Consider the following 19,150-nt stretch of genomic DNA (forward strand, 5'->3'; position numbering starts at 1 on the left):
GGGAAGATTAAATGTTCAAAATCAAGCATTCAAAATTTAGGAAAGTGTCAGAATTGAGGTTTCTGTGCAGCCCTAATTGGGCAACCTTGTGTGCACACATTATGATCCTATCTTTAATTACCCAGCCACCTACTATTTTTCCACTGGACCCCTGCCTGCACTGACTGACATAATGAGCAGCTACTGAATGCATTTGTTTTCCTGTCATTAGTCAATGTGTCCTCACGCCTCATTTATTGAGCACTATTTACACACTGCTCTGAGACTTATTAATTTCTGCTGGGGCTGTCATACAGCACTTGCATTCTAGTAGCTCCTCTCTTCTCAAACACAGTTCTGAAGAGAGACAAGTTTGTATTAGCCCTCTTTAGCAGGAGAGGTCTGAGAAACTAAGGTGGAAGTTATAAATTAAATTAAGACCTACACACTCACTGGCACACAGAACCTGGAGCAATTAGAATTCTTTGGTAATTTGCATATTCAAATAATTTTCATTGACTGGAGCTATCTCTGTGAAAGATCAGTGTTTCATAAATCAGACCCAAGGGTCTCAAACTAAGCTTTCAGAAAGTAAGCAATACACAATTAGTAACAACATGGCTTGATTAGATTGGAATCACAGAAATTCTGTAACAGAGGCAAGAAGAGCATCTAGCAGCTAAAGTTAATGCAGTGACAGCCTTGTATTCCATTCTTATGTCCTGACTCCTTCACATTTTACCATTTCCTCAGCAAAGGAGGCAGCAGCCCTAGCAACCTTCTGTATACATTTCCAGCTCCCACCAGAAATGGTAGAATCTGGATAATGAACAAGGCTGAAGTTGTCCCACTATGCACAGCTGTGAATACATCGAAGAAGTCTGAATCAAGAGCAAACAACTGATTTCAATTATGGGATTTTCCAGTTCCTGAACCTTGACTTTGCAGCCGTGCTCGTATTATGTCAGTTTCAAAGGTACACAAGCAAAAAAACCTCAAGAGATCTGACCACAGCACAAGAGTGACCCTTGTATTGTCCATGGCAGGGACAGAATCTTCCCATCCACCACATACATTTCAGTCATCTGAACTAACATATTAACAGTGGAAGTACCAGGATACCACCCTCTCCTTCAGTAGCCACATTATTTTTATTTTTAATTATAATGTCATGAATGTTTGGGGGAAAATATTTTTCCAATTAGCTCTAGAGAAAATAGTATATTTTTCTCTGACAAGCAAGTATGTCATTAAGAAATAAAGTATTAATATTAAAGAAACATTTGAAATCTTGAGTCTAACTGGCATTCATATTACAAGATTCATTAGGTAAACTAATGAAGAGGTATTTAAAGAGTCTATGTTCTAAGTAGCTTTTTGTATCTTTCACCTGGTAGTTCTCATTTCTGGAATAGAAGTTATTCACTAGACATACAAGCCAGGTCATAAATTAAAGTCTAGAGGTCAGAACAGGGGCCTCTGACACAGGAAGCCTGAGCTGTGATCTGGCCTGCTGCTGACCTGCTTTGTGGTCAGAGGAAAATGACAACATCAAGGTCTCTTCCAGTCTGCAAAATGGGAAGGCTACTTGATCTCAAAGAAAACTTCTTTGACTTTGTTGTATTACTGCTACTGAAAATGTCCTTGCTATCTCAAACCTTTCCACATGTGTGTAAAGGTGACGTATTTAGCATGGTCCATTTACCTAGGGAATTATCATATATCCTGTAAAAGCCCCATTTGCTCCCTTCACATGGAGATCAGTGGAGTTACTCCATCCAGGAGTTACCCTGCAGGGACTGGAGAACAGACAGGCAGGGACACACAGCAGGGGAAAAAAGAGACACTGGCATGTGCTCCATCACTTAAATTTAAAATGAACTGAAAATTCTTTTAGCAAAGTCCTTCGAACTTGAAGATTTAACTACCAGTCAGCTCTAGATATGATGCAAGCAAATGCAAGGATCCTACAATGCAATGTTGGATGAAGCCTTTCTGAGATGCTTGCTTCCTGTGCAAAGCATAGATATTAGAACTGAAAATATAAACTAGTAAAATTTAAATATCCATGTAAATATATGTGGAGTTACTTCTACTGAGTACTCAAAAGTATAAAGAGGTCATTCCACTGTTAGTGAAATATAATTAGCAAAGTAACAAAGCTTTTACTTATTCATTATATTTTCTTTGTACTAACACTACAAAAAAAATTACTATCAGCAAAAATCTTTTCTGATGACAGTTTTTTTCTCTTATTAGTTCTGCAAAATGTATTAATCCTGAATGATATTTCCTTTCAGTTTTGCACAGCAGTGTGTATAAATAAATATCTTAACTGCCAGGACATAATTTTCAGTATGCTTGTCCTACTTTGGGTGCATGTTTTCTGTATGGAGCAGAGCTGTTCAAAGTTCCCACCATGGGCTTCAGTGCTGTAAATATCTTCCCTACTGAGGGCCACATTCCCAAAGTACAGCACAGAGGCCACATGCACAAATTGTGTTTATGCTAATGCAAGCTGTGTGCATGCAAACCCATGCAAAGCACTTAGAAAATGCAGACCACAGACTCTGACCCCACCACTTTGCCATTGAACTGGAATTGCTCTATTTAATGCTGTGCCTGTGACATAAAATCATGTTCTTCAAAAAGCTTTCATTTAGCTAAAAGAACTCATTCTGGGAAAAAATTTAAATAGATCATGATACAGAACTGCATTAATGAAGTAAATTACTCCCAACAACCTTGAAAACAAAGCAGCTTGGCAACAGAAAATAAGATTGTCTGGGGTTTATTGCCAGGGTTTTTTTGTTTTGGTTTGGTTTGGTTTTGTTTGTTTTGGGGTTTTTCTTCTTTTTTTTTTTCCTCATTATAGAAGTCTGTTTTGTGTTTATCTCAATTTTTTTACTTCTGGATTTTAAAAACAAATCCTTTGCTTGACAGCATAGCAGAGCTGGCATCACCAGTGCCTCTGTGCTAGAAGGTCAGAGATGCACATCTCTGACTGAGCCATGGGCTTGTATCCAATGCTGATGCTGCAGAAGAGTGTTTGGGGGATGTCATTGCACAGTTAGAGCTGCCTGCCTTCAGATGAGACATTAAATCAAGGTCATTTCTGCCCATCAGTGAGGACCACCTAGGTGAAAGGTAACAATCCCACAGCAATTTTTACAACAGCAGGACATAAGCACAATGGTCTTAATAATTTACTCCGAAGGAATAGTTTCTGAGATTCTTTGGAAGCAACTGTTAAGCAAAATTATAGAAATCCACAGGATCACCCAAGCCATGTCAATGATATTGCCCTCCTTACTTTGGAAAGCTTTCTCTGCTTAGGAGGAAGGGTGGCCTCTTTCCAAGCAAAATGAGAGCAAGGGGTCCAAGTACACATTAACACATTTTGTATAGATATAGCAAACACTTGTAAGTTTTTAGAAACACGGATTCATAGATTTCTGGTTTTCCAAAGGCAAATTTGCTACAATAGTTATCAAATTAAGTTATTATCATTCAGTCAGTCTGCTGCTTTAGGGAGAAGGAAAAAAAAAAAACAAAAAAACCAAGACACCTAGGAATATGGGAAATAAAAGCTATTTCTGCACTATTTTCCTCTGAGCCCAGCAGTCAAGCTTATTCTATGGCTGGTGACAAAAGTGATGGTTAGTGGCCACCTACCCTCTCTCTGCTCCAGCGTTGTGACCACAGAGAGAGATTCTGATGAACAGATAATGGACTTTTTTTAGCTTTTGTAAGATCAATCTATACTATAAGATCAAGAGCAGAAAGAAAGGATCATACAACTAAAAATGAATGTCAGGCTTTCACTCTGAAAGTGGTGAAATATATCACATCTTTTAATTAGAACAAAATAGAGCAATACAGAGACAACCTAACAGGATACATAGGGTATCAAGAAGTTCAACTGTTCTTAACCAAGCAAAATTTCCTTTCAGGTTTTTTTATGGGTTTTTTGGTTTTTTGTTTTGTTTTGTTTTTTTGCTTTATTTTAATCAGAAACTATATGGGAAGTGGCATACAGGACACCTTAACTGATTTGCAGGCAAGAAAATACATGTTTCATAATTTCCTCTCAAAAGGAAATCGAGCATTTCAGGCATTGATAAAAGTAGGGATCTCCATTGTGTTAATTTGGGTAATTTTAGGCTGGTCCTAAGTAAGGAAATACATTGCTTTTTTCATTTATGTGGCAGGGGAAATAAGAATGGAAGAATATCAGATAAAAGGCAAATTGGACTAAAGCTATTTTTGACTACAACTGAAAGTGAGGAGCAAAACCTAATATATGGATAATAGACAGTGAAATAAAAATAAGCATACAGATAAAAGCACCGCTTCTACAAAAAAAGAAAAAAAAAAGTAGCACACATATCCTTAACATTCATAACTGGAAAAACTCCATTGAAGTTAAAATTAGATTTTGAGAGTAATTTCAGTAGCTACTTGTTTCATTTCTGTAAAACTGTAATGATTTCATCACTAACAAATTCTCTAGGAATAACACACTGGAAGGCTAAGGGATGGCACCATTAAATGGCACCCATAATTGTTACAATCAACTGCATATTACAATAAAGGGTGCATTTTTGGATTGCTGTTAAATGTACCAATTCACCAGATTAGCATTTTGCTGAAAGCAACATTCTGAGCCTTCAAGAACCTATTACCTATGGACTAAAGCTCACGTCAGGGCCATTTTCTGCTGCAAAATGAAACTGGGCATCCTTTCACAGTAGAATGTATATGGTAGCCACAAATACAACTGATTACCAGAAATAGTTTAGCTACAATGAGGCCAAACACAGAATTTTAAAATGCCAGTGCGCACAGGGCTGTGTTTAGCAGCTGTGGATATGGGGATGTTTCAGTCTCCTTCACACTTAAACTTTTGCAGGACACTGTGACCAGTGGTTTTCAAAGAGCGACAGAATTTGGATATGAACCTGACAACAACATCAAATCCATTGAACAGGAAGAGTGTCTTGTAGGCACACACAAAGATTCTATAAAGAGCAAGAACCAGAGATTTTATTTACAGAGATGATGGGAGCAAACCTGAACAAGCAATCTAGAAACACATTTGCCTTCCAAAGTCCTCTAGATCATTGAAAAATATTTACTACCTCTGTGTAGAACACTTTTTAAAGATTATCTTTCCTCAAATAGAAGAAAATCATAGAAACCTAGAATATCCTTAGTTAGACAAATACTTCATTGCATCTAAAAATAACTAATGGCTATGCAGAGAAATTCTTGGAAAGAAACAAAAAATGCCACTTTCTATCTATCGATCCTCTAATGGATCCTCTAGCAATTTAAAAATTCAAACAGATCTAAACATGTATTATGTGATGATATCTGCTCACTCACATCTAATGTAGAAATGTCTGTTACTGATAAAGTAGTTACTAAAACTATATTTATGTTTGTACCAACCTTGCAAAGCAAACAAGATTTTTCAAAGAAAAATTACCTGCTTCGTGAATGAAGGGAAATTACTAAACATCCTTTTGTGTTTAATTAAAAAAATTATAAAAAGACTGATTTTCAGGAGTTGAGAATACAACTTCCTTGATAATTGGGACAATTATGCTGAAAATACAAGATCTATAAATGTATATACAGGTATTTTGAATGTACACTGCACTTATAACTTCCTAACTGATCTGGCACATTCCGTTCCTCTAATGAACAAACACATTTAAAATGCAGGAACACTACTGCAGAATGAATGGAAACATGATAGCCAAAAATCCTGTTCCCAAGAATAATTCAAACCACTGAAGGATTTCTCACATGAACTAAAACAAAACAACCAAACCAAAGAGAGCCAAAAAACCCCAACAAGCACCAAAGTAAACAACCCAAAACCAAAGAAAGCAAATCAGTTCGCCTCTTAGCTCTAAACCTTTTAATTGGCCTTACACAACACACATCCTTGTGAGCTTTTCTTTGTTAAATCTATTTTATCTTTATAAACAATCTTTAGGAGAAAATAATTGATATTTGCAGAAAGAGCAGGAAAGCATGAGGAAAGGAACAAGCTGGGCACCATCTTGGAAAACAATTAAATTATTAATCTCATGAAAAAACAACCGAAAAATCTTAAGAAAAATAAATCTCAGGTAAATTGATATCTAGAAGCAGAGGTAATATTTCTATATCACCTTCTGCCTCCCATTACATCTGGATTCCATGTTAAGTGATCAGGCATTGGAATGGGCTGCCCAGGGAAGTAGTGGATTCTCCATCCCTGGAGATATTTAAAAAGAGACTGGATGTGGCACTCAGTGCCATGGTCTAGCAACCGCAACGGTGGTAAAAGGGTTGGACTCGATGATCTATGAGGTCCCTTCCAACCCAGCCAATTCTATGATTCTATGATTCTAAGTTCTGGGAAAGTGAGACAGTGAGAAGGGGATAGGCATTTGCTACAATTTAGGAAAAAAGGAAGAGTTTTGCTTGATAACATAGTGATGAAGGTGGAACTGCAATTTCTGTATATACTGGAAGACAAGAATGAGAAGTGGAAATATTTGAGATCTTTAAAGAAGGAAGAATAGAGAGGTATAAACATTTTCAATATTTTTCATATCTCAGTCTGAGGAAAAAATGAAATGTTGAATGATTAGTCCACTGCATGATCTTACACTGTAAATATAAAACCAGACAGGCTAAAATCTGAGTTAACGTGGGGTATGGGCAATCATATACTATCAGGGAGATAAGCAGCCAATTGTTTTTTGTCCAGCTCTACATTTTACTTTTTGCATATGCAACCATGCAGCACTCCCAGAAACTAGCAGAAAAATATATGCATTATTCATACTATTCAAGGTGGGCAAGCACTGTAGCTTTACTGTGTAGGACTGGAAGTAATACCAGAGGAAATGGAGGCCTTAAAGGAAGCCACCAATCTCAGAAACCTCAGTGTCACTATGATTTATTTTTTTTAAGGATTCTGTTATGATAATAGTTGGGTTTGCAGAAAATTATTCCTGTGCTATTCAGATAACAACCTCACAGAAGGCCATTTCTTCCCCAGGAAATGAAGAGTGGATAACACCCACTAGAACAGGAACAAGCCATTTAAGAGCAAGTGGAAAGAGCTCCACATTGCTTGCTCCTATGTGATTATCAGCAGCCTGAACATAACAAATGCTTTAGATTTCATGGCAGTTTACCTTGTGTTCTTGTCAGCAGAGGTGGCAACTCATTTTAAACAAAAAACAGCATCACCTACATCCATTGCTTGAAAATTACTTCTCATCCACAATTATCTGACAGTTTTGCTTTCTCATTTTCAGCTATCACCAGCCTGCATGCCGACAAAAGACCATTTCTCCTTGATTCTTGTGCTCAGCTCCAAAATAATTTATTAGGAGTTACACATGCTTATCACAGACAGACAGAATTCATGCAAAAATTAATGGCATCCAATGGAAGCTGCTATATATCATTATATAATATGTGCCAACACTGCTGTCACAGTAGCTGGATTGCCTCATCCTTTGTCAGTCAGAATAAAGCACTAGAGTAATAGAAAGATTACTTTTGTTGCTGTTCTCACAATAAAGTTGTGACTGTAATACAATGGTAATAAGTGATAATAGGTTTAGGCTAGTAGGTCCCCAATAATTTTTTCAAGAGTCAGTCTGACTGGCCTCAATTTACTTTTTGAACTTCACCAGAAATGACTTGATCTAGAAATGTTAATTTCTTTTTATAAGCATGAATCCTTTTGGAACATGACAAAAGTGAAGCACTGAACAGTACTTTGGCACACACCAGCAGCAGGACAGAAACTGAAGATAGTTTGTAAGAGTTCTGACCTATTCCTCTGCCTGTTCTCTGAGTGAGAGATAAACACTAATCATCTTTATTTTCCTTAGAGTAATGTTATCAGCTCCATCAATTGTCAGTGATACTGGGAATGACAAGGTGCATCCAACACCAAGGACCAACTGGAGCAGAAATGAGTGGACTCACCTTAATAGGGGATCCCACAGGGTGGTTCCTCTGTCTCCCAGGTACACTCCTGGGGATTCCCTGAAGTTCTGCCATTGAGAGGAGAAACGAAGAAACACCATCTACTACGTGTTTGAGAAAATTGAATTCCTCTGGCTTTTAACTAGAGAGCCTGTCCAGCCTTAAAAACACTGAAAAGTGCCTGAACTCAGCCTTCAGGAGACCCTGGCATGTCTGCAAATAAACTTTTTAGGGACTCACTCCATTTGAGAAAGAAGTTATTCTTATAATGTACATAAATTTAAAAATATATATGAACTCAGCTGAGGCACAATTCTGCCATAAGTTCTACTGGTTCTTCCAGTTGCTTTTCCACGCCTGTCACTTGAGGATAAATAAATAAAATGCATTCATTTTGGGGGTACATCTTACATCTATTCAAGAGCCAAACCTTGTGCAGAATGTATCAGTAGCTGGCTTGTTAAGAACAGCCTCCCATCTCCTAAATCTCCAATCTGTTGCTTAGAAGCTGTTCTGAATGGCAGTGTACTTTTGGAAAAGAGGTAATCCAGTGTTCTAGTGAAAGAAATTTGGGTAAGCGAAGGACAAGAGAAACTGAAGAGGACAGAGGATGAAGAAACACATCAGCCATTTAGGACAACATGGATCTAAAATAGAAAAGCTAACAGGAATTGGTCCAGGCATTACAAATCTTTTACATGCTAGAGATACAAGCATGAGACATTGCATAAGTTCAAAAATGTTATTAAATCAATAAAATTAATTACACAAAAAATACCTGAGAACAAAATGGTCATTCATTGATCAGTTCCATAAAATACTGTATGTTGTCAAATACAGGGTTATTGTTTTTACCAAAAGGCCAAACTTTGTCCTTCACCTTGGTGTTTAATTTCTATTGTAGTATATTCACCAGTGCTGATCTAAGATTTCAGTGGACTGCCGTGGAACTACTTTGGGGTGACTCCTGTGTACTCAGGCACTTCAAAGGAATCTGAAGACATCTAATGAAAAGCTTACAAAAATAGTGTTTCAACTTATGCACTCCACAAATTATGTTTTCTCTTTACAAGCATGAATCCCAGGCATCAGTTCTGGAAAAGGCAGAAGGGAGGGTGATAACATCACTGAATGAGAACCAGGGAACTCAACCCAAACCAACTTGCACTTTGGCTGCTGTAATGTTAATACAAAGCCTCTGAACTCTCCTGGCAGCTTCTAACTGGAGCAAGAAGCTTCTGCCCCATGGAGAAATATTGATCCAAGACCTGTGGTGTTTCCATCAGTTTCAAATCCAAAACTCTGGATGCTATCTAAAATAGATTCTTAAAGCTAAATTGAAGAAGGCATACTTGGAAAAAAAAAAGATATTTCTCGTGGAAAAGACAACTTGAGTGGTACGAACAAGGTAAAGGCAGTAACATGCACCCCTGGGTTAGGGGATGGTAATGGAGGATGAATTGCTGGTATTAAGCAGACAATCCCAAAATCACTCTAGTAATTTCCTTGCACTCATTTTTGGAATTTCATTTAATGCTGGATTTCTCTAATGGGCATGCCAACTTCTTTGCTGGATGACAGAAAACAACAGATTACTGTACTCTGACTAGCTGAATATGAAAAATGTATTAAATGGGGAAAAAGAAGACAATGGATGAAAGAAATACTGAGAGTAACTGAGAACTTCATTTCCTCTCCTGTCCTCCACAGACTGAATTGGTTTTCATTTTAGGGTGCAGCCCCATGGACACAATTTACCATGACCTTTTCAACATTGGTGGTAATATTACTTATTGGTTTACAGGTAGTTGAAAAGTAGACAAAATTTACAGATACACGCACTGAAAATGTAGATCTTAATTTCAGATACTGTAGGTCTATCAAGTAGAGCTTTAAAATACACACACTGCCAGTACAGTAATGTCATTAAGGGCATGAGGTCTTTGACATGACAGTCATATAGCCCTCTTACAGACCAAATAATACATGTTTGATAGTATGGAAAGTGGATTCAGTCAGACGAGAGAAACTATCCCAAGAAAAGCAATTATTGCTGGTGCAATCTGCATCTCCTCTAAGAGTCTCTGAACTCATTTCTCTCTGTGCAGCAGTTACATGAGTCCACCTGTTCCATCCCTGTCTGAGGGCAAACAGAACAGATTAACAGCTCAAAAATGCATTTAAGGTTCACACTTTAATCTAACAAAAAGCCTAAGAGAAAAGACCTGTGTGGTAGAAACTTTGCACCAACTCAAAGAATGATAAAAAAGACAAAACTATGTATCCAATCTGCAGAGCCTTGCAGCAGAACCTGAAGCTGCCAAACACAGGCTATGACAGATGGCCATGGGAACAAGCTTGGAAAGCAAAGGCTTTCAAGGAAGATGGCTGTGGATTTGAAACTAGCCAGTAATTGTCAGGATTGTCTGTGTCAGGAGTCTGTCTCTTGGGCAAGTTCTAGCTGCTGTGTTTACATGCACACCTGCACATGTTTGTGCAACTGTGTGGGGAAGTGGTAACAGCCTCAGGTCAGCTCAGTGCTGCTCATCTCTGCCAGAATAGCTGTGCTGGGCAAGAGCACAGAGAGCCAAAATCACTGATTGCCATAGCCAGCAGAAACCCCTGGTGTAGAAACAATTATATGAGCAAAATTCCATTTTCAAAGGTTCTTTTTACTCTATGATGTATGTTTTATACACCAACACAAAGTGTTCCTTAGCAGTAATCACTGCATCCAAAACAAAAACACTTTGCTGCAAAGGATACCTTCAGTCTCTGCAAGAAACAGACTCCAGGTAGAAACTTGGAAAGATGACACAGAACTTATGCTGGAGGCATCTTAATTTTAAAGCAGCAGTAGTAGAAGAATATTTATTGGGTAAATGGAATGAAATGAAACACCAAGAGGACACTTGGCTTGCTAGTAGTGCAAATCTGCTCATCCTTCATTTAGCAAGTATTAGTCACAAAAGTTGAAATCTCATCACCGTGCCAGAATTCAGTTCTCATCCAGACAAAAAGCATATTCATGTTACAGCAAGGTCCTCCTTCCTTCCCTTGACCACTAGCTTTATCTGCTCATTACACCAGCCAGCCTTCCTTCCCTGTCCTCCCCAGTGGTTTAGACTCATTCAAGCAGCTGTTAAACCAAACCAAACCAAACCAAACCAAACCAAACCAAACCAAACCAAACCAAACCAAACCAAACCAAACCTCTTTGCTCTTTTCTGTAGCAGTCCAAGGAAGGCTTCATGCAGTTTGTCTGGTCCACCTGCCTTTTCACTGAAACAGAACTTCATTCACTGGAGTTTTTTATCATACTGGCTAACTACAAAACTTAGGTTTGTCTCTTTTTTTCAAATGGTCTCAAGTCAATTTTCACAAAGCTGTGTATCTCATTTGGAGAGGCACTGTTCACACTTCTCACACGGAAAACAACTGGCAACTTCTCAGAGGGACTCTAGCACTGTCTAATGTAAACTAGCATTTAAAAATATCTCAGGAAATTACATATAACCAATGTGGATGGCAAATCTATGACACCAGCACCTTTTCTGGTATAGCCTGTAAGCTCCATTCCATCAATCCAGCCCATGGCTGCTCATTGTAGACATTTATTTCTACCAGCTCAGATTCTTTAGGGACTGACTTCTGATGGCACAGCTCACTGTCTGATCATAATCTCTTCTCAGGTCCCTTAGTATTTTTTTTTAAAGCAGAGCTGCCACAAAGGCAGCACAGCTTGACTCATCACATTCAGGCTCTGTGTGGAGCAGATTTAATTCCTTCATATAGAATACTTGATATATTTATCCTGGCACTTGACTTTTTCCTCATGAGACACCATCAGAGTTGTGGCAGCTTTAAAAACCTAAGTTAATTCCATATATACAGAAGGGAAATGGCTGAGCTGGCAGGATTGACTCTACTGAGGACACACATCAACTGTGTTCCCTTCACTCCCGAAGGTTTATAAAAGCCTGAGTAGTTTCAAGTGGACCTTGCAGTTTATTCTGATGGTTTTCTCTTCTCTCAGGCAAAAAGGGAGTTGGAAAGAGGAAGAGGGCAGTGGGAACTCTGGTAATAATTTCTAGTTAGGACTGTTTCTTTAATACAAGATATACTCTTGGAGATGTTCATTCACTCTTGTCTTCAGCAGGAATTTTATTTTCAAGTGTGTGTCAAAGCCTCCTACAGCCAGGAATGGGAGCTGTGGGATAGTTAGCAAACAGTCTAGCTTTACTTCCATTATTACTACTATTGTTATTATTATTACATGATTATAAGGCCAAAATCATATAACCAAAAAATTGTTATAAAATTGTCTTTGAAGGCATATAAATGATAAATGACTATGAAAAAGATGACCTTTTCCTAACAAAATATCCTATGAATTCTTATGCTGCAGCAATGAATAAGATCCCAAAGGAAAAGATAGAAAGGAAGTCATGAACATGTCAGAAATTAAATACTAAGCAACTTTCTGTCACAGTGAGTTCAGTTGGTGTAGGTTATTGGTCTAACACCCCGTTCTTCCAAGCAAGAGCATGAAATGAACACCCCTGAAGTCAGCAGTCTGGTACCTTCTGTTTTGACATGAAGCCCAGAGCTATTCTCCAAGTTACTCTTCACATTAAGTATAATTCTGCATCCATCACTAAGCGGCAAAACTTAAACCTTCCAGTGTTCATCAGTGGCTTTACTTATTTTTACTATTTCATATAGAAGTTTCAATTTTTTTTTTCTTTCTCCCATATCTGGAAAGAAACTACTATTAAAAGATACATCACATTCATGGCTTTTTTGTGAACTTTTAAACTCAGTTACCCAAGATTTATAAGAACCTGGTCTCCCATGGTTAGCACAGATCCTTCCTGTAACTGCTCTCTAATGTGTTTGACAACTATGCTGTTGCTAGTGTTGAAATGGTATTTACCTTGAATTGAGTTCTTCCATACAACTTCTGGTAAAAAAGAAAAAAATTAAGAAACTAGAGTTAGGCTATATATTCACACATCCATGTGGCTGCATGTGCCAAAACTGGCAAGCAATTAAGGCTTGTATAAAATTTTGTTCAGATTACGGGACAAAATGATATATGAGAATATGATTCAAATTTATTTCTTCAATATCAACACTATTTTGCCTCTTTCTTCAGTTACAACAGGATTTTTCAAAAAATCTTACCTGCTTCAATACGTCTTCCTTTTATTTAGTGCTCACCACTATACAATGAGATTCTTCAGTGTTCATGACATAAAGGCTCTTCTCTCCCTCAGAATTCATTTTAGATTAAGCCATTAGCTCTCACAGATGCAGTTTAATGTGGGGATTTTAGGTCATCTCAGAAGTTACCCTTTTCCAGGAACAGTGTAAATCTTTGTATAGTACTTGAAGATACTTCTTATAATTATGTTTCAAGTGATATTGCAGCTGTATTTCAGATTTTACGTATGTAGGAAACTGCTATATTATTTTAATACTGATGGTAGAGTAAAAATCTATTCAATATTCACCTTTCAAGAAGCACAATCAAATATCTAAGAACACTATTAGGCTTGCCTAGCATAAAGTTTCAAACTGCTAATGGGTTTTAAATTGATGTCATAATGCTGCAATTTAAATACATGATGTTCATTAATTTTGCTAGAACTCTTTGCAGAATAGAAGTGGTAGAAAAGAAGGAGGAAGATTATATTTTTCTATACCTGCTATTTTGTAGCTGCTAGCTCACTTTTAATACACAAGAAGAATCATTACATCAGCTTGGGGCAGGAGGGGTTGAAGTTTACTCAAATTACAATAGGTTTCAATTAGGTAACCACTGTGTTTTATCAAAGTAATATTTTCTATGAAAAATAACAGGAATAAGATAAAGTAACTAGCACATGATAGGCATGATATTTCTTAAAGATGGATTTCATGGGACCTATCACTAAACACCTATAGGTACAACAAAGAAGGACTGAATAAGGGACAGAAAGGTCACCTTGCTCATAGACCTCATTGAAAGGGCAGAAAACATGTAACTTGCTCAAGAGAGCAATATGGTAAAACTATCATCCATGGTCTCACAAATATCAGGACCCCCCTCTGCTGTGGACACAGAAGAGGGAAAAGAGATCACATCATGGACAACTACTAGGAGGACTACCTTCTTCTCTGGAGGGGAGGGAGGACAGGTACTGAAGGCATATTTTGTAGGTGGAGAATCATCTATTTCAAAAATATCTCAAAAGTCAACTAAAATGTGTCTATACATAATGGGCCAGTACTTCACATCTATTTCTATTTCAAATATTGTATATTTACTGTACTTACAGTAAATTTTTCCAAAGATGTTGCTATAGCTACAAATCAAGGAAACTGTAGCAACAAACCTGTATTATTAGAGATTAAGTTATGTCTCTCTTCACATTTTATATTAAATACTTGCATACAATCTAGATATAGTTTTTAATGAGAGATAATACAGATGTTCATATCATGGGATTGCCTGATCATCTTTAATATAAATCACTGATCACTTCGGCCTTAAACAAGTGACTAATTTTCCATCATCTCATGTTTTCAAGTGTCATCCCACACAACCTTACCCCAAAAGAAGTCACTTCCTCCTACTTCAACATTTTTCCTATGGATTAAAATCTTGTGGGCTTTTTTAATTTTTCCTCAGAAAAGTGAATATGCAAGGAGGGAACAGGAAAGGTAGTATTTCACCTGTTTTTTCTAGCCCTTCTGTCTCATCAGATGACTGAGTAAGTGGTAAATCAGTCTGCTGTTTTGTTGACTGCATATTTACTATTTAAGTACACCAAAAAGTTGGGATCAGAGAGCCCTGGCATGTTACATGTAGCCAGGCCTCAGAGTGGAGCCTGAGAGCAACGGGTAAGGAGAACAGAGGTGAAGAAAAGAAGGAGGACATTGGAAACCGCTGAGGAAGAGGAAGGAATGTTATGGGACAGCAGGAGACATGTAGGCACGGTGGGGCAACAGGCTCCAAAGCAAACCCTGGAGGCCCATGAACACATTCAACTGGTCTATATAGATTCTCTCAATAAAACAGAAAAGAGAAAGCCAAAATCTATGTCTTAAAAAGCCTTCTCTTCCATCTTCCATGACATGGCATAATTTTCTCATAATTCATTATGGTATGGTTTCCTCATCTTCTGGACATTGCCCACTGATGAGAAGGACTATGCCCCATTTTGCAGAAACCTTGGCTGTGTTTGTTTAGGACATTAGCTGCACTCACAGACTGGATATTCTGCCTATCTTACATACCACAGCAGCAATAAAACTAGAAAAGAATGTCTTAATTCTATCACATTAGCAGAAATTCAATGTATTTGAATTTGATCTTGAGGATCTTTAAAGTCCCTTCCAACCCTAACCATTCTCTGCATTTGGCACTTAAAGAAATAAGAGATCTGTGGGTTTAATATCTATGAACAATTAAGAATTTATGGCCATTTCAGTGCAAATAGTACTTAAATGTATATTGTATGAAGCAGTCTGTGTTATAAAAATTGTAGTCTGAGAAAGCTTTGAGTGTGAGTTGGGAACATGAGCCCTGTAAAAGCTTTTCACAGTGGCAGCACAACACTTCCCTCATACAGGGAATAATTAAGTCAGAAGACAGTGCATTCACAATTAGCAAAGCATGTTCATTATAATTTTAATTAGCAAAAATTAATGTAATCTGCAAATACAAGAGGAGAAACAAAATTACTGAGTTTAAGTAGTCCTTCATGACCTAAACTAAATGGAGACAAATGTCTTGCTAATCAATACTGGTCACCAACTTTTAGGACATTAATTTCTGCTTACTGTAGAACTTCCAAGCATCTTATCAAATTTAAGAATGAATTAAGGCTCTCACAAGATACATCTAACCTCTGATGAAGTCAATGGTGAATAAAAATGGATTAGTATGCTCATCTCTTCTCCAGTTATCAGTTCAGACTGATAGTGATCAAGTGACTGTGGCAGCTCTGCCTCATTCACATTCCATGCCTGATGCTGTGGCAACAGCCCAGGGACACGAAGAACACACTGCCCTCTCATTTTAGTGGGTTCCTGGTCCTATCTTATTTTAAATATGCTGAATGAAGCCCTGGCCCTTTTGAACAAAACAGCAGCTCCCATTCATTTCACTGGAACTAGGATTCAGATCCTGATTGCATTTTGGGTGCTTCTCCTTTTTCTGCCTCCCCAGAACTATAGACTTCTCCCACTATAATTTTCATGTTTAGCACTCTAAAGGTAAAATAATCACTAACTTGTCCAATACACTTAGAGGACTAAATATCATGACTTGTGAAAGTATTTTCATTCTCTAAAAAAGATGTTATGTGAAATATTTTCATTCATTAATATAATAAATGCAATTTTATAAAGAAAAATAAGTGGCAGTAAGAGGAAGTCTGATAGCATTTCTCATAATAATGCTATAACTGATCAGGAACAACTTCTTGAAAGAATGAATTTTTTAATGCTAACTTATTTTGCAAGTTTACATCTGTTGCAAGTAGTACAGAGAGAGACAGGGAGAGTCTGGGGAAAAAGCACCAAAACCAACCAACATCATTGTCATCTAAGACAGTTCAAATCAGGAGTCTCTAAAATATAATTTTTATCACACAAGTATTTTTATCACTCAGTAAGTGTTTTGCAAAGCAGACACAAGCCAAAGGATTCTAAAGTATAGACTGGAACTACATGCTTGACTTTTGAATAGCTACCAAGTGTTAATGTAATAGTTTGAGAAAAATTCAATAAACTTCTATCTCTATAACTTTTCTACAATCATATTCATGTTCATTTTACAAATCATTTCCTGTTCTTTTCCCATGTATATACAAACTCATATAACCTACTTCCTCTTTGGATATCCCAAGCAAAATTAAACATTTTTAGGACTTGATTACAAACACACAAGAAAATTTATTTTTGAGTTAAAGGGACTGAAGACTTGAAATTACGCTAAAAAATTCCTCACACAGAAATTTAAAAATTTGATTGGCCTTTAAATGGTAGCACACTTTTAAAACACACTGCTCAGAAACATTGGTTTACTTTTTGCAGTGGGCAGGTTGTTAGAAAAGCAGTTATGTGGGATCAGAAAAAGAGAAATCTACTGGTCCCTTTTGCTGTGCTTTTGATACTAGGTCTTACCTCTTGTGTTTTCACATTTATATATCCATAATGAGTTCTCAGAGGCTGCCTTTGGCCATTAGAAAATGGTATCCATTTGACACTGGTTTGTCCAAAGCAGTTTAGGATCAAAGGGAAAGTGACTTCATTTGTGAAACGAACAATGATCAGACAGAGGAATGCTGCAATTAAACTCACTGCGACAGCAGACTTTCTCTGTAAAGAGAATAAGAAAGAAAATAAATTATCAAAATTGAGAATTCATTTAATAGAAAATATATATATTCTAGTGTAGAGTGGAGGAAGAACACTTCAGAAGGCTTTATGTGAAATTATTTTTATGTTAGTCACCTTGCTGCATAAGGGGACAGGTGAATGGGTCATTTTGTTTTGATAAACTTGCATTTCAGAGGTTTTGGAAGTTTCTTGTAGAATTGATTGGAAATTAATCCATTTTGCTCAAAAATAGGAGAGTTTCTTTGTTTTTCAAAAAGTATTTATCAGTTTTTAATTTTACAAGTATTTCAAATGTAGATTTTTATTTAAACACTCACACCAAAGTCTCCAGTCCAAATCATCAGTGCTCTAGACACATGACAGGTGCACAAACTAAAAATGCCATCTGCAGCCACACCATAGAAAGTTTATTGCAAAGATGATCTCTACAAATTCTATTTATTGTGTATTAATTTTTAATCATTCCCATGCAAAAGAACTTGTACTCTAAACTCAAATGTTTTAGAATAAATGGTCAGTGAAGTCAGGACAAGTCTTGAATGCCCAGGAGCAGACTGTCCCTGTGTGCCGAAAAGCAAGCAGGAAAGGAAGAGGACCGGTCTGTCTGAAAAGGGAGATACTGAAAAAAATTCAGGTTAAAAACAGAACTTACAGTCTATGGAAAAAAGGGCTGACTACTCAGGAAGAGTTTAGGAATATAGTTAGGTCAGGTAGAAAGAAAATTAGAGAGACAAAAGAATGATTTGAACTCAATCTTGCCACTTCAGTTAAGGATAAAAAAAAGTCTTTCTACAGATACATCAAGGGCAAGAGGAGGGGCTGGGAAAACTTCCATTCTTTGTTGGACATGGGGGGAAATATAGTTAAAGATGAGGAAAAGGATGAGGTATTTAACACTTCCTTTACCTTAGTTTCCAACAGTAAGACAGGTTGTCCTGAGGACAGCTGCTTCGGGGGCTTGTGGAGAGAAATAGGAAGCTGAGCAGCTTCCCTGAAATCCTGGAGGGAACAGGCTGTGACCTGCTGAGCCACTTGGATCCTCACAAGTCTATGGGACCAGACGGGATCCACCCCAGGGTGATGAGGGAGCTGGCAGAAGAGCTCACCATCATTTACCTACAGTCCTGGCTCACTGGGGAGGTCTCAGACAATTGGAAGTTGGCGAATGTAACAGCAATCCACAAAATGGGATGAAAGGAGGACCCAGGAAACTCCAGGCCTGTCAGCCTGACCTCAGTGCCTGGCAGGGTTATGGAGCCTGGGGGCAATCACACAGCATCTACAGGATGGACAGGGGATCAGACCCAGCCAGCACGAGGTTAGGAAGGGCAGGTCCTGTCTGACCAACCTGAACTCCTTTATGATCAGGGGACCCACCTGGTGTATGAGGGGGAGGTTGTGGATGGAATCTACCTAGAGCTCAGCAAAGCCTTTGACACCATCTCCCATAGCATTCTCCTGGAAAAGCTGTCAGCCCAGGGCTCAGACAGGAGCACTCTGTGCTGGGCTAGGAACTGCTGGAGGCCCCCAGAGAGTGGTGCTGAACGGTGCTGATCCAATTGGTGGCCGCTCACCAGTGGTGTCCCCCAGGGATCGGTGCTGGGCCTGGTTCTGTTTAATATCTTCCTTGATGGTTTAGATGAGGGGATTAAGTCTGCAATTAGCAAATTCACAGACAACACTAAGTTGCGGGGAGTGTGGATCAGCTGGAAGGCAGGAGGGCTCTGCAGAGGGACCTGAACAGACTGGAGAGCTGGGCTGATTCCAACGG

The 19,150-nt window shown here is 38.0% G+C and overlaps 1 protein-coding gene across 1 annotated transcript in view; it reads right to left on the reverse strand.

The window, feature by feature from the left end:
- ST6GALNAC3 (ST6 N-acetylgalactosaminide alpha-2,6-sialyltransferase 3) overlaps positions 1 to 18,491 on the reverse strand; it is a 114,901-nt gene extending 96,410 nt beyond the window's left edge. The window contains exons 1-2 of the mRNA XM_030455370.1: positions 18,486 to 18,491; positions 17,164 to 17,358 (exon numbers count right to left, since the gene is read on the reverse strand). Of these exons, the coding sequence (XP_030311230.1) occupies positions 17,164 to 17,358; positions 18,486 to 18,491 (201 nt within the window). The remainder of the gene's footprint in view (positions 1 to 17,163; positions 17,359 to 18,485) is intronic.
- Between the last annotated feature and the right edge of the window lie 659 nt (positions 18,492 to 19,150).

This window comes from Calypte anna, chromosome 8 (assembly GCF_003957555.1).
Source record: "Calypte anna isolate BGI_N300 chromosome 8, bCalAnn1_v1.p, whole genome shotgun sequence".
NCBI lineage: Eukaryota > Metazoa > Chordata > Aves > Apodiformes > Trochilidae > Calypte > Calypte anna.